Source organism: Antechinus flavipes, chromosome 2, assembly GCF_016432865.1.
Source record: "Antechinus flavipes isolate AdamAnt ecotype Samford, QLD, Australia chromosome 2, AdamAnt_v2, whole genome shotgun sequence".
Lineage (NCBI taxonomy): Eukaryota > Metazoa > Chordata > Mammalia > Dasyuromorphia > Dasyuridae > Antechinus > Antechinus flavipes.
The window spans coordinates 342,040,293-342,056,742 of NC_067399.1; the positions used below are offsets into that span (position 1 = coordinate 342,040,293).

Genomic DNA, 16,450 nt, shown 5'->3' on the forward strand with positions numbered 1-16,450 from the left:
AAATTGTTATTTCACTTAACCCATTTTTGGGGAGAATTAGTTAAGGATAGACATCACAACATCATCATAATTCTTTAATAAATAGGTTTATTATGAAAATATATTTTACCTATATTATTAAATTATATTAATTAAAAATTACAGAATCAACATTTATAGCATGTCAGCATTTTCTAAGTGCTTTCCATATGTTCTCATTTGATGAGATAGAAGCACGCCTGTATTTGCAGCTGTTCATGAGACTGGCACTCAAGTGACTTTAATTTGCTTCCTTCTGCCACTACAAAATAGTGAGTGTAATATTTATCTCTCATTTGTCTCCTGTGGTTTTCAGGAGAAAGGCACTTATATGACTTACATTTGTTCTGGGTTTATCTAACTACAGGCAAATGTTATTTCCCAGCCAATAAGACTTTTCCTATATAATTTGTATAACTAATGCAATGAAATAGTTAATAGGAAATTTGGAGTGGAAATTTGGTCCCCCCCCAGGTATAATGCCTCTAGGAATTGAATGATTAATTCAAAGCAAGCATTTCAAATCAACCAAAAGTAAATCCACATGATTCTCATTATTTTAGTTTGAGCTCTTTTAATTTGAATTTGCTATGTTTTGATCTCCTGAATTAAAAAGAAATGAGATTTTACCATGTATAGCTATGCTCTTATTATAGAGGGCTTAATTACTTTATCAGTAAAACTAGGTTGATGCTTATAATTTTTTTTCATCTGTCACCCAACAACCCAGTGCAGCAAAAGTAACTATTTTGTTACATGTTTTCTCTATAAATTTTCTCTAACCAAAATTGAAGACTCAAAGCCAGGAATCATAGCTAGAACATAGAATGACACTCAGAATCCTCAAAGATCTTTACCAGCTAGAGGAGCAATATTGTCAAACTCGAATAGAAACACATCTCTGTGAATAGCATATTGATTTAGAGAACCTCAAATTAACATTATCTATCTTGTGTATTTTCATTTATTTTATTAAACATTTCCCAATTATATTTTAATCTGGTTTGGAATATATTCAGGAATTGTGGGTCACTGAGTTTGACATCTCTGGGAAATTCAATATGAAAGTCTTATACTGACATTCAAAAAATTGGTTTCACAAGCACAGGATGGAAAAGGCATAGTTAACTATCAGTCTCTCTGAAAAAGATCTAGGGGATGATGGACTGCAGAATTGATGTGAACCATTAGTAGATGTGACTGAGAAAAAAAACACACAAGAGACATACTGTTCAGGAATAGAGTTAATCTGTATTTGTTTAATTCTAGGTGCCATATTGTTAGAAGAAGATTGATAAGTTCAGAGGAGGCTGTCAGGATAGGGAAGAGCCACGAGTTCATGTCACATGAGGGTTATCTGAAAAAACTGAGTATGTGTAGCCTACATGAGAAGGGAGTGGGGGTGGGGTGAGGGAAGAGATGTGAGAGCCAATCTAAAATATTTTAAGAGCTAATAGAAGAAGAATCAGACTTGTTTTGTTTTGGACCCAGAGAGCAGATTAAGGAATAATGAGTGAGAGGTATGTTTAGTCTTGAGGTTAGGAAAAAAAATTTTTTTAAAAATTTTCAATAGTATTTTATTTTTCCAAATACATATAAAAATAGCTTTTAACATTAATTTTTGTAAAACTTTTTGTACCAAATTTTCCTCCCTCCTTCCCTCCTTATTCTTCAAGACAGCAAATGATTTGACATAGTTAAATATGTGCAATTCTTTTAACCATATTTCCATATGCTGTGTAAGAAAAATCAAACTAAAAGGGAACAAACCATGAGAAAGAAAAAAACAAAAACAAAAAGTGGTGAAAATATTATGTTTTGATCCATATTCAGTCTCCATAGTTCTCTCTCTAGTTGCACATGGCACTTTCCATTTCATATGTGTTGGAATTGTCTTGAGTAACGACATTGTTAAGAAGAACCAAGGCCATCACAGTTGATCACCACATAATTTTGTGTACTGCATACAGTATTCTTTTGGTTTTGTTTACTTCACTCAGCATCAGTTCATGTAAGTCTTTCCAGGCTTTTCTGAAATCAGCCTGCTCATCATTTCTCATAGGACATTAATATTCTATTATATTCATATACTGTACCTTATTCAGACATTCCCCAATTGATGGGCATCCATTCAGTTTCCAGTTAGGAAAAACTTCTTAGCATTGTCCAAAAGTAGAACTGGCGGCTTCAAATGGTGATTGATTCTCTCTCCCGGGAAGTCTTCAAGCCTCTGAGGATAGATGACCACTTATCAGTTCTCTTATAGCAGGAATTTCATTCAGGTATGAACTAGATTGGTTGAATGCTATCATTTCTTCTCTCAAATTCTGTGATTTTATGATTGGGTGTAGAAATAACTCATATTATTCTAAGGAATCTATGCAAAAATGGCTAAAACTTTTATCTAGCATGTGGTTTTCAGTAGGTGCCTTTTTGTTCTTTTTCTTGCAGAAAATCTCCCCTCTATGACAACTGCTTCTTACATGCTCCTGATGGACAACCCCTTTGCACGTGTGACAGAAGGAAAGCCCAGTGGTATCTAGACAAAGGCATTGGAGGTAGGAGTTTCAGGTGTTGAGTTGGCATTATAATCCAGAGGTAAGGTGGCAAGTGAAAGTGATCTTGAGATGGATTGTTGAAGAATGAGGAAGGAAAAATAAGACAATAAACAGAGGAGTTCTGAAATAATTCCTAACGTAGGCCTATCTAACCTCTGTCCATCTTGTTTAGCTGTATTCTTTTTTTGTCCTGGTTGCTTCTTTTATGTAAATCCGTCCTTGGAGTTAGTATATCATATCATATCTCAAGTGATTTATCTGGGAAAACTGACTGAAGCATCTGAAAAGGAGTATCAGAACTTTGCTTTGTGGCAGACCTGACTTCTGTAGAGTAAGATCCAGACAACTTCAGTAAGAAAGTATCCCAGGCCCAAAACTTCAGAGTCAGATCCAGGCTCCTGGCTACTTTCAAGGACATGATCTTTTTTTCAAGGATAGTGTTCTCTTCACTAGGCAATGGATTAATGAACAAACATTGATTAAGCACTATATGCTAAGGTTTGTGTTACCTGATAAGCACACAAAAAGAAAGGAGAGATAACCCCTGTTCTCAAGGGGTTCATATCTAATTGGGGCAGACCACATCGAGGAGGGTTCAACTACAGGGCAGATGGTGAGGGCTGGAAATCTATAGGGTACATTAGCAAGTCAGACAGCACTGCCAAGGAGCCTGAAGGGTATTGTGGCAATTTAGATAGTAAGATAAGTAATCCAATTTTAAAGCTTCTTTCTTTCTTTTTGAAGAGCTGGTGAGTGAAGATCCTTTTGTGGTCAAGCTGCAATTTGAGCCATCAGGACGACCTGAATCCCCAAAAGATTATTATCTGATGGTTAAGGAGAACCTCTGTGTTGTATGTGGCAAGAGAGAATCCTATATACGGTGAGTTTGGGGCTTCCTGGGCCATCCGCCTCTAGTCAAATGAAGTTATGTGTATACATTAGCAAGGCAGAATTGTGGCCCTTTCCTCTAGACTGTCAGCTGATGATCTTGTCCTTAGCAGCTTCCAGCTCTCTCATGGGATTGCAAAACCCTCTATAGGAAACTCCCTGCTTCTGGGGAACTAGGCCCTGCTTCACTTTTCTTGTGTCTACAACAGGGAAAGAAGTCCTTACTGTTACAATTAGATTAGAAGTATTTTTTAAGGCTCCCTTCATTCAGGAAGGAAATAATAGATAGCTTGACTCTAAATTGCCTGGTTCCTCACACCTTTTTTATTTGTTTCTCCTTGAAGTGATCCTAAAAACAATTTGACTCTTGAATTTGTTTTTAGAAAACTTTTCCAGATTACTGTAGTGTATTCTGGGTGATATGTCTTTTGGGGTTAGAGTTTTTATATATCCTTTGGCATCGAAGTTGAGTCTGGATAGCAAAAGATGTTTCTCTTCTTAGCTTTATGGTATGACACTCCATAAATCACTTTCATCTTATTTGAAAGCTGGGACTGAAATTTGTGGCTACTACCAAACTTCTGAAAAAATGGTTGATCTTAGAAAATAACAGTGAATCTTAGTGAATAAATAAAATATAACCCCTATATGTAAAATCTTCCCCTGATAAAAGAAACTGGCTTTTTTCAAGACCTCCAGGATATAATTGCTTCATAGATTTATAGTTAAGAAAGATATTGGAGTTCATATTCCTCCTTTGATTAGAGCATGAATTTCCCTTATGGAATTGTGTGATGACCGCTTTTAGCACCCAGAGTATATTAAAATCAGCAGGAGTCAGAATAAGGGAAAATGCTTGATCTTTATTCTTTGCCTGGGGGCGGGGGAAGGGGGAGAATGGCGAGAATGGCAATACAAAGTGAGAGCTATTAATATGCAAATCGGGCCAGCAGTGCCTCTGCTTCTCTCACTCCATCCACCAAAACGTCTATGCAATCTCCTTGCAGAGAGAGTGGGCGGGGCCATTATTTCTCCAAGCATATGTTAATAGAGTATTGTACAATTGGTAATTAGCCTCAAGTGCTTTGACCTCAGTGTTTGCTCAGCTTCAGCCCATTATATCTCCTGCTTTCTTTTGTTTTAGAACACAGGTGGTCATGCCATCCCTGACCTCTCAGGGAGGTGAGAGCCCCCAAGGGGAGGTGATCTCACCCTCCTTGACTTCTCAGGAAGGGAGCTGAAAGTACTAAAAAAGAGATGATCACACCCTCCCTGACATCTTAGGAAGGGAGATGAAAAGCACCAAAGGGAAGTGGGGGTGGCTAGCGGATTTCTGGGCTGAAGGGTCTTATTAGAAACAGGTATGCACAAACCCATCAGCATGGGCAGTATTACATAAGCACACAGCAATAATGCACAGGCTATTAGTGATGACTCTCCCCACAGTCAGTGCAGGCTCAATGTGGTGTAACAAACATGAATTGTACATGCAAGTAGTGGTATAACAAACAATATAAATCAACATGGTGGTGTAAAAGATTTCCAGAAGTCCTAGAAGGGGAGTATGTAAACAACAGTCACGCATATGCTTCTTCAGCAGCCAAGAGATAGTTCAAAACCAATCTATTGTCCATTGCTTCACGTATCAGGGAATTCAGTGATCCCCCCAAGTTTTTGAAGTCCTGCAACAGTCTTTTTATGTGTTAGGGGATCGAATGATTCCAGCAGATTTTGAAGTCCTGCAACAGTCTTATCATTTCTCAGAAAATCCAATGATTCCTGAGGGTTTTGAAGTCCAGCAATTTTCGATGTCCATGAGTCAAACACCATAACTGCCATGCTCTTTCAGTGGTGGGCACAATCAGCAACGGAATCACCCGATGTTTCTTGGATCTTCTCCTTCGTTTCAAGGGTCTGCTCTATCTCTCTGCAATGGACAAAGTGAATATGGCTCGTTGGCACCCGTCTGATTCCTTATCCACCTGTAGAGATAACTGCTCCCCCAAGCAGTTAGCCTATTTGGTCCCTTCCATTCACCACTTTCTGGGTCTCTCCACATCACCTGGTGATTATGTAAAGATAGTGGAGTTACTCACATTGGACACTGCCCTTACAGTGAGTTATAAAACCTGTCTGCCGGAGCCAGTGCATTTTTGTCAAAAATCAAGAAGTTAATAGTATAAAGGGCTAGATTTAGAAGTTCTCTAGGGTTACCTGTGGCTCCCCCTTTCTTTTGTTTTTGGAGGAGCTTCTTAATGTCTCTGTTTCTCCTCTCTACTATTGCCTGTCCTTGAGGATTAAAATCTGATACTGTGCACAAAAGTGTGCAAAATGTTTAGAAGTATATGCAGGTCCATTATCTGTTTTTATTGATTGTGGCACACCTATAATTGCAAATACTTGAATAAGGAACTCAGCAACCACTTGGGCTATCTCTTTTGCTGCTGGTACTGCAAAAGTGAATCCTGAAAAGGTGTCTACCACAACATGGATAAAAGACAGGTGACTAAAAGATTTATAATGGGTCACATCCATTTGCCAAATTTTATTAGGTCTCAAACCATGAGAGTTCTTCCCTAGAGGCAGTGTAAGAGCGTGGAAAGGAAGGGAAGCTGTACAGGCTTTTACTATGCTCTTAGCTTCCTCTCTTGTTATTCCAAATTGTAAACGTAAAGCTTGAGCAGCCTGATGATATTTAGAATGAGATTCCTGGGCTTCTTGAAGTAAAAGAGTATTGACTAACATAGTTAGAAGGCTATCTGCCTTTGAATTACCATGAAAAATAGGATCTGGAAGTCCACTATGAGAGTGGACATACAAAATATAAATCTTACCTGTTTCTCACTTGCTCTTGAAGTTTCTTAAAGAACTGATATATATTAAAAGCTACAAATTTTATTTGGGCTGTGGCAATTCTTTGTACCACACCTACTGAATAGGCTGAATCAGATATTATATTTATATCTCTTGGATAATAAGTAAGAACTAGAATGATTGCATATAATTCATTCTGCTGAGTGGACTGAAAAGGAGTTTTGACTACTTTCTTTATAGTTCAGTCATGAGAGTATACAGCTCAAATATTATGTTTGGATGCATCTGTAAAAATAGTTGGTCTTTAAGAGGAACTTTAGAAACCTTTTCTTCAAGAATCCATCACCAATTATGTAATAGTCTGGTTATCCTTAATGGAGACCCGTGTGTAAAATTTGGAGCCATGGCTAATAAAATTTGCCACTCTGGGATGGTCTCACAGCACACATTAATTTGTGTATTAGTATAAAAAGTGTATATCTTGTCAAGTCTTGTCCCAGATAATTGTACTACTCACTTAATGGCCTTTAATAAAATTCTAGCCACAAGCACTGGGTAAGAAGTAAGGCTTTGTTCTGGTTGTTCTGGGAGGTTCACCCTTTCTTTCACACTGTCTCCTTGATGAAGGACTGCTGTGGGTGCCTCTTGTCTAGCAAAAACTGTTATTTCCAAAGGTTTTTGAGTGACTCTTTCAACCACATTGGATAAAGCCAGTTCAACTTTTTTCAAAGCCTTTTGAACTTCTTTTGTAAGCTGATGTGGTAAATTTAAAGCACTGTCTCCCCTTAAAATGTCATATAACGGTTGCAATTGATAAGTAATAAAGCCTAACACTGGACGCATGGGTATCACCTATCAATTTCTGAAAATCATTTACAGTGTTTAGCTTTTCTGTTTTTAAGGATAGTTTTTGTACTGTAAGCACCTTAGGATATACTTCATATCCTAAATATTGAAAAGGATCATGTCTTTGAATTTTTTCTGGAGCTATGTACAATTTGTAATTCCTTAGTGTTTCCATAGTCTTTTGTAGACATGCTTCTAACATTTCTTCCTCAGGTGCACATCCCAGTATATCATCCATATAATATAATAACATTACTTTTGGAAATGCTTTTCTTACTGGAGTAAGAGCATCAGCAACATACATTTGACATATAGTAGGGCTGTTTTTCATTCTCTGTGGCAAAACTGTACATTCATATCTTTTATAAGGTTCAGCTAAGTTAACGCTGGGCACTGAAAAGGCAAATCTTTTCATATCCTCCTTATTCAGAGGGATAGAATAGAAACAATCCTTAATGTCTATAATCCAAAGAGGCCATTTTCTTTTTTTTTTCTTTTTTCTTTTTTTTTTTAATTTTTAAATAATTTTTTATTGATAGAACGCATGCCAGGGTAATTTTTTACAGCATTATCCCTTGCATTCACTTCTGTTCCGATTTTTCCCCTCCCTCCCTCCACCCCTTCCCCGAGATGGCAAGAGTCCTTTACATGTTGAATGGGTTGCAGTATATCCTAGATACAATATATCTGTGCAGAACCAAACAGTTTTCTTGTTGCAAAGGGAGAATTGGATTCAGAAGGTATAAATAACCCGGGAAGAAAAACATAAATGCAAGCAGTTTATATTCATTTCCAGTGTTCTTTCTCTGGGTGTAGCTGCTTCTGTCCATCTTTGATCAATTAAGGCTCTCTTTATCAAAGAGGTCCACTTCCATCAGAATACATCCTCAAACAGTATTGTTGTTGAGGTATATAATGATCTCCTGGTTCTGCTCATTTCACTCAGCATCAGTTCATGTAAGTCTCGCCAGTCCTCTCTGTATTCATCCTGCTGGTCGTTCCTTACAGAACAATAATATTCCATAACGTTCATATACCACAATTTACTCAACCATTCTCCAATTGATGGACATCCTTTCATTTTCCAGCTTCTAGCCACTACAAACAGGGCTGCTACAAACATTTTGGCACATACAGGTCCCTTTCCTTTCTTTAGTATCTCTTTGGGGTATAAGCCCAGTAGAAACACTGCTGGATCAAAGGGTATGCACAGCTTGATAACTTTTTGAGCATAATTCCAAATTGCTCTCCAGAATGGCTGGATGTGTTCACAATTCCACCAACAATGTATCAGTGTCCCAAAGAGGCCATTTTCTAGACAATTGAGTAGGAGTCCAGGCTGAAGAGTTCCCATTGTTTCCATCTATTCATTTACCTTTCTTAAATCAGTCAACATTCTCCATTTCCCAGATTTCTTTTTTACAACAAATACTGGGGAATTCCAAGGACTTAGAGAAGGTTGTAAGTGTCCTTGGTCAAGTTGCTCCTGCATTATATCTAATAAGGCCTGAATTTTATTGCTACCTAAGGGCCACTGTTCTATCCACACTGGTGTATCAGTTTTCCATTGGATAGGAACAGGTGAAAATGTTGGCAGGCCTTCAACAGCAGCACTGCTTAAAAACCAAAGTACTCATTTTTAACCCTAATTGTTGTAAAACATCTCTTCCCCACAGATTGATGGGGATTTTTTCAACTATAAAAAGAGTAAAAACTCCTGTTTTGCCTTCAAAAGTCCATCTCATAGGGGCAGCACTAACTTCAGCTGCTATTGATCCCCCTACACCAGACATGTAGGTATCTGCTTTAATCTTTGGCCAGTGACTGGGCCAGCTAGCACCTCTAATGACTATGATCTGCACCAGTGTCTACCAATCCTTCTAATGGTAGGCCATTTATATAAATCATGAGCATAGATCGGTCAGCTGTCACAGCTGCTGTCCAGTATATTCCTGGATTTTGTGGGTTGGAGTCAGAATCTGGATGACTATCACTAGGTTGTTTATTAGGATTCTGTATGAGTAAACCTGATGCTACTACTTCTCCTGGATGATACGTCACACATTGTCTACCTGTATTAGTGACTGTATATTCCCCAGTTTCCCACATCAGTGTGTGGATGGACACTGTTTTATATGTACTCTCAGGAGGTGAAATGGTCAAGCCTACTGTGCCTGGAGGCAAGGGATCCATAGGCTGGAGAGGAACAGATTTCACCTCTCCAGGGGGTATCTCAGTTGTCCCAGCTGCCTACAGCTCTATTCTCCCCAATTGTAATTCCTTTCTGCCATCAGGTTGCTTCCTGGCTGATTGATTGTATAATCCCTTTCTCCCATCAGATGGCTTCCTGGCTGATTGGTCATGTCTGGGTACTGGACTTCTAGGCACTCTCTGGGTGCACCATTGGCTGCCATCATGCCCCAAGTGTTTTTTGCCTTGGGCCCTGGGGCTGGGCCCCTCATCCCGTTTCCCTGAATCTGTCTACATTCTGAGACCCAATGGAAGCTTCTGTTGCATTTTGGACATGGGGTATTGGGTCTTGTTCTCCCACCCTGTTTTCTCATTCTGTCTCTATGCCAACATTGAGCTTTCAGATGCCCTACTTTACCATATTGAAAGCATTGACGAGTCTCTCTGGAAGTCCCTTGACAAAAGGGACCCTGTCTTCCCATGTTGGGATCTTGGCAAGTCTGCATCATAGCCTGGCTATAAAAGCATCTGTGCCCACTGTGGCATAGCGTCTTATGATCTCCTCTAAAGGAGCATCCTTGCGTAGTCCTAGTATAATTCTTCTGCAAACCTCATTAGCATTTTCCTTAGCAAGTTGCCTCATCAAAATGTCTGTTGCTGCATTTTCCCCATTAGTTCTTGTGATAGCTGTCTGCAAACATCCCACAAAATCAGCAAAGGGTTCATTTGGCCCTTGTGTTATTTTTGTGAAGGCCTCACTCTTGTCATTTTTATTGGGGAGAAAGGCCCATGCTTTGATAGCAGCAGCAGCAATTTGCTCATATGCTGCTATGGAGTAATTAATCTGTACTGCGATATGTGCATAAGAACCTACACCTGTTAGTTGGTCATAGGTAATTGGAGTATGAACTGCACTTTGACTATTTCGTTGGGCTTGTATCCTACAGAGCTCACTATATTCAGAAAGCCACAACAAGTTTTGTCCAGGTTCAAAGCATGTCCTTGCTATAGATTTCCAGTCATTAGGAGTTAAGATTTCATAAACCAAATTCTGTAATAACATCTTAACATAAGCTGATGTAGCCCCATAAAGAGTGCAAGCCTTTTTCAGGTCTTTGAGGATTTCTATATCAAAAGGAGTGTATCTTCTACTTTCTTGACCTGAAGAGTTAAACTGTTGAATCACAGGAAAAATGTGTGGTCGTAACTTATTTACATGTTTCCCTTCCTCAGCGGCTTTGAATAGTGCCTTTTGCTATCTACTCATAAGTGAGGTTGTGTGCTGGGGGGGGAGGTGCTGGTGGTGTCACTGCCCCTCCCACTACTCCTCATCCCTCCATCCCCGGAACATAGAGTTGATGGAGGAGAGTCAATTATCTGCTCTGTAGGCTGTATTGAAGCTGCCTTGTGGGTTGGAAAGTCACCACATCCTTGAGCCTCACTTAAATCTCCATGCCCTATAGGGATATGGTCATTAATCTGTTCATTGTCTTCCTCTTTTTCCTCAGGCTTCCTCGTCTGGCTATTCCCAGAACGTTTCTTTTTTCTATAATTTGTAGGATTCTTTAAGGCCAACTATGTTATGTTGTATATGTAGAATGCTTTGATGGAAATTGAACGAGAACCTCTCTCATTGTGATATTCACAAAGTTGCTGTTCTATTAATCTCCATTTGTCTGGAGAGATTTGCTCTTCCTCTAAGAACCAAGGGGAGGTGCATTTTAATGTACCCAGAAGTCTAGCAATCTGTTCCCAAGTTATAATTAAGCCTTGTCCCTCAATCAACTTAAGCATGTTTTCTATAGCGCCCCTTCGGGACAGGGTGGGAATGGGGGTGGAGGAGAATCTTTTCCTAACATCTGCCCCATTTCAGCCAGAAAAGGTTACTAGTTTAGCCTTTAACAAAGTTAAGTTCCCTGTATTGTTAAAATACTCACCTAATTTCCTGATCACCGGAGACTTCATCAGGGAAGTAGGTCCTTGGTTCCTCGATGGGTGCCAAATGTGATGACCGCATTTAGCACCCAGACTATATTAAAATCAGCTAGAGTCAGAATAAGGGAAAATGCTTGATCTTTATTCTTTGTGGAGGTAAAGGGAAATGGCATTACACAGTGAGAGCAATCGCGACAGGAATCCGGCCAGCAGTGCCTCTACCTCTCTCACTCCACTCACCAAATCGTCTATGCAATTTCCTATACAACACATCAGACTTGCATAGAGAGTAGGCGGGGCCATTCTCTCTCTCCAAGCATATCCTAATAGAGTATTGTCCAATTGGCAATTAGCCTCAAGTGCTCCGACCTCAGTGCATTTGCTCAGCTTCAGCCCATTACAGTATTGCCATCATGTTGTCTTTACCTCTGCTGATGGGACATGTACTGGTTTATAAAGTAGCTTGTTCAGTTTTGGAACAATGTTAATCATGAGCCCAAATCTTCTCCCACATAACTTCTGCCCTTTATTCAAATTCTAACCTTTGAAGTTAAGTAGTCAGGTGATGCCTTTTCCAGGAATAGATTGTTTACTGCATGGTGCTCTGAAAAAATGATTTTTAAAAAGAAAATTCAGGATGAGAGTATTAATCTTATATCTTACTATATACATACCATATAGCATCTCTCCTTCTTCCCTAAATGTCAAAGATCATTTTAAAACATTTTCATTCCCCAAGAGTTTTCTCTAATTCATCCAGTGTTTATTAAATGCATACAAGACTCAATGTTAGGCAGTGGGGATAAAAAGATCCTTAAAACCAACTAGCCCTTACTTTCAAGAAGCTTTTCAAGAGGCCTACCTAGCTCTCCTGTGATTAATGAATGAAGTCAGAAAGGATGTTATCTGTAATTTAGGATCATTCTCCTGGTAAGGTAGTTATAATTATATCTGAAATTTTACAGTACATTAAAGTTTTCAAAACATTTAACATAATTATCTTATTTTTTCCCTCACAGTTCTGTGCTGTGAAGTGAATACTACAAGCATCCTTCCTCATGGAAGCCTTACCTATGGTTGTCCAACTAGTAAATGTCAATCAGGATTTGATCATCCTGGACTTAAGTTTATTTCTCTCTTTCTATGATCCCATACTGATTTTAAGTGTGTTGAGTAGAAATTTATTGCCTGCATTAGATAAATTGCCCAAGGCTTCTTTGTGAGTTATTTGGAGCTCAGAATAGTATCCATTCCTCTACATTGTCTTTGATACCAGCTACAAATGAGGAAATCTAGGATCCTGGCAATATAGTGTTCCACATACCAATGGTGGATGTGCTTGGGGATTGGGGTCTCATTTTAGGAAGAATGTAGTTCCCCATGAGTACCGGAGACACTTCCCCATTCAGATGAAGGACCACAACTCCCATGATGTATTACTCCTGTGTACCTCCTGCCATGCCATTTCGAATTACTATGATAACAACTTCAAACAACAGCTAGCTGGGGAGTGTGGGGCCCCAATTGGTTCTGAAGAGGGGTTACGCTTGCTGGAAGATCCAGTCCGCCGTCAAGTGCGTTCTGGGGCCAGGGCCCTGCTCAATGCTGAAAACCTGCCTGCTTATCGAAAAGAAGAACTCCTACAGGGAATCAAGGAGTTTTTTAACACAGAGACTGTCACAGACCTGATGCTTCAGGAAGCTGCAAGTTTGGAAACCAGGTACCATTTAAAGTTTCAGTCAGATATGTGATCATATTGTTGACTTAGATAAGATGTCAAATAAATAAGGATTTACTTAGTCTTTTTTATTTGTAGATCTTAGAAACATTTCAGTTTGATATGGTAGGTCATGAAAAACTCAAAAAATTAAATTGAAATTTTCCTAGATTAGTTCCTGACTTTCCCTACTGAATATCATTATTCAGTAGCACATATTTAAAATTTAAATTTAAAATTTTCTTAATTTAAATAATATTGAAAGCATTATATTTCTAAACTTCCAGAGCTCTCATGATGCTACTGCTTATTTTTTAATGTATCTTTTTTTTCTGCTTATTATTATTTCCTTAAATAATAACATCTTAAATTTATGCAATACTTTTTCTATCAGTATTTCAGTATTTTTTCATCTATTGTCTCATTTAAAAAATTCTCACAGCCTACAAGGTATTGTTACCATTTTATGGATAAATTAAACCGAGTTATTGAAAAGGAAGGAGCAGCCTCTTATCTATTCTTAAGAGGGATGTGATGGGGTACTTGGTTATGGGATGTTGTCAGCAGTGGTTAATGTATCAGTTTTCTCCCCTCCCCACCTTTTTTTTTTTTTTTTTAAACAACATGTGGCTCTTTGAATAGGGGAGAAAGGAAGGATGTATTTGGAAATGAAGATGAAAAAAGATGTCAACAAAAATGTTAAAATCATTGAATGCTTTCCTTTTTCCACAGAAGTAAATAAAATGAAGGATAGGCTTCTTTTACTAAGTTTATGATGTATTCCATCATTTATTTTTTTCTTCTATGGATTCATCCCCCAAATTCATCTTACAGGCTTGGATGGTTGAGATATTTGCAATTCAGAAAAACAACTATTTGAGAAAAAACTAAAGAGAAATAGTGAGAAGCTTTGAAAAAGCCAGAACAAAATATCAACAAAAATCTTGAGGACTCATGAATTAAAAGAGTGTCTTGCTTGAGGAATAGCAAGGAGACTAGTATCACTGGATCAAAAGGACCATGTGTGGAGTAGAATGGAGAGGGGGTTTGCATAATACCTCTGGAGGCATTTTATTTTAGGTGAGGTTGAGAATGCTTCTTTGGGGATATTCTTTTGAAGGAAATGGAATCTTTCTTTATGTTATACCTCGTTCGTTAATTTTTAAGACATCCTTGTAAAATAGGAAGGTAGCAGAGATTATTCTCTCCATTAAACAGTACCTGCCATGATTGAAATACTTCTTATATATATGTTTGTGAACCTGTATTTAAGGAAGGCTCTATAGAAATGGATCATAATTTTGTATAGGCTACTCTCTTGTCCAAACTGGATTCTCAGTAGAATATGTGTGGTCAGATTAATCGCTCATAGAGTACTGTCCAGAATGGATAGACTAGTGGGCTGGTGGATTGGCATCTTCCTAGTCTGAAAATGCACTGCAAAGTAAAGATAAATTTTTTTTATCAACACCATATTTTGTTTTTAAAAGTTTTATTGATTTCTTTTGGTTTTCTATCACTTTGATTTCCAAATATGTCTCATTTCCTTCCCCTTCTCAGAGAGTTGTTCCTTGTAACAAAGAATAAAAAAAGAAAGGAAAATAAAAGCAGTTTTAGTAAAATTAATTGCATAGGTTTCTATTCCCTCTTTCTTTGTTTGATTTCTGATTGACATGGTACCCTATCATTGTGTCTTGTGTCTTGACAGGATTGCCAATGAGAGCTATGTTCCCCATGGGCTGAAGGTGGTACAGTATCATGCGAAAGGTGGGCTGCGCTCTCTCATGCATCTGGAGAGTCGCTGGCGACAACACTTCTTGGACTCCATGAAACCCAAGCATCTGCCACAGCAATGGTCGGTCAACCATAATCATCAAAATCTGCTCCGAAAACATGGGGATAATCTGCTGATGGAGCTGACAAGTTAGCTTCTCTCTTGACGAGAAACGGAGGGAATAGGAAGAGACCATGGGGCTGTATAAAGGAGTTGGGGAGGAAGGTGCCTTTCTTTTTTCTTCTCCTAACCCCCCATTTTGGGGCAGCACTAATATCAGAGCTTCCTATGGTAAAACTCAGAAAAACTAATCAGCGCCTCTCATGAGCCCCCTGCTGTGATGGGGCAGGGGTTCTTAAGGGTGGTGTAAGGTTTTTTTCAGTACCTTGTTGGGTAAGGTCAGTTTGTCTTTCCCTTGCTCTTATTTTAATGGACAAGGGAAGCTTTTATTTGGATTTTTCTTCCCCTCTTATTACTTCTTGGAGACAAGAAATAGAGAATGAGAACTCCTGCCCAGAGTTTTTAATCTATTTATTCCCATTCTGATTCCTGTGGTCCTGTACAAAAGGGATTATCAGGTATAAATGGTTGATTACAGTTAAAAAGGAAGAAAACTCTTTCCCTGAGGGACCCAGATTCATTGTCTCTAATTCAGTCTTGAAATCAAGCAACCCATTTGGAATGGGTCTTCTGCAACCCCTCAGTGTGCTATAGATTAAAATAGTAACTTCTTGTTAATTTATTCCACCCTGATGCTGGAAGGGGGTTATTTTTTGGCCAGAAGTTTTTTACTTGGGAGAACAGAAAGGAGGAGTAGGAGTCTTGGGTATGGCTCCTTGCAGACATCATGAAATAACTTAAATAATTTACCCTGCTTTTCTTATTCTGCTGTTTCTTGCATGTATGACCCAGCCAGGTTTATAATGCAGCCCTTTTCTGGTAGAGAAACTTCTCCTTTCAGGATCAAGGCATGAAATTCTTACATTACCCCTCCTCTTCCTTTACTTCCCACCCCTACCCCCTGTCTGCAACATTAATATCTTTTTAACCCTAACTTATCACTAAAGTTGTTTGGTCAGGTTGCATATGTTTGGAACTTTAAGTGTTCAAAATGCAACTTATTAATAATTATCTATTTTTCTAACTTATCAAGAAAGCTTGTTATGTGCTTCATGGCTCATAGCAGACTTAGAAAGCAAAGTGTAAGCAACATCCAATAAAAAATATGATTTTGTAATTGTCTCCATGTTGATGTTGGTTGCTCCTAACATTGACAAATAAAACCTTTTCTAAATTTAAGGCTAATAGATCACAAATTTATTAATTTTTAAAAAGTTTATAAATAAATGTGGGGAAAAGAGGGAGTTTGGAAATCCTGTCCCATAGACATTCGCCACCAACTGCACTTGTACACACATGTATAACCACTGCTTTAATAGCATTATATCTTTCCTTCAGTGCTCACATTTACGTGGACATTTGCATCACAAACAAATGCATGTTCATTTTCCCTCAATTCTGCTTACTTCTGAACACATTCTTTAGCCATAAGAAGCCAAGCAGGCACATCTAGGGCCTGAATGCGAAAGCCTTGGAAAGCATTCTTAATTGAATAAGTTACTCAGGTCCTTGTTACTATGGGCATACTATACTGTCTTGGATCAGTGTATTGAAAAGAAAGGAATTGGGGCAGAAGTGATAACTGAAGGT

The 16,450-nt window shown here is 38.5% G+C and overlaps 1 protein-coding gene across 2 annotated transcripts in view; it reads left to right on the forward strand.

Annotated features, from left to right (window-relative positions):
- Positions 1 to 16,039, forward strand: part of EXD2 (exonuclease 3'-5' domain containing 2) — a 48,508-nt gene extending 32,469 nt beyond the window's left edge. For both annotated transcript variants that reach the window (XM_051977898.1, XM_051977897.1), the window contains 4 exons: positions 2,470 to 2,576; positions 3,321 to 3,456; positions 12,613 to 12,969; positions 14,675 to 16,039. In XM_051977898.1, the coding sequence (XP_051833858.1) occupies positions 2,470 to 2,576; positions 3,321 to 3,456; positions 12,613 to 12,969; positions 14,675 to 14,894 (820 nt within the window). In that variant the 3' untranslated portion in view covers positions 14,895 to 16,039. The remainder of the gene's footprint in view (positions 1 to 2,469; positions 2,577 to 3,320; positions 3,457 to 12,612; positions 12,970 to 14,674) is intronic.
- The last annotated feature ends 411 nt before the right edge of the window (positions 16,040 to 16,450 follow it).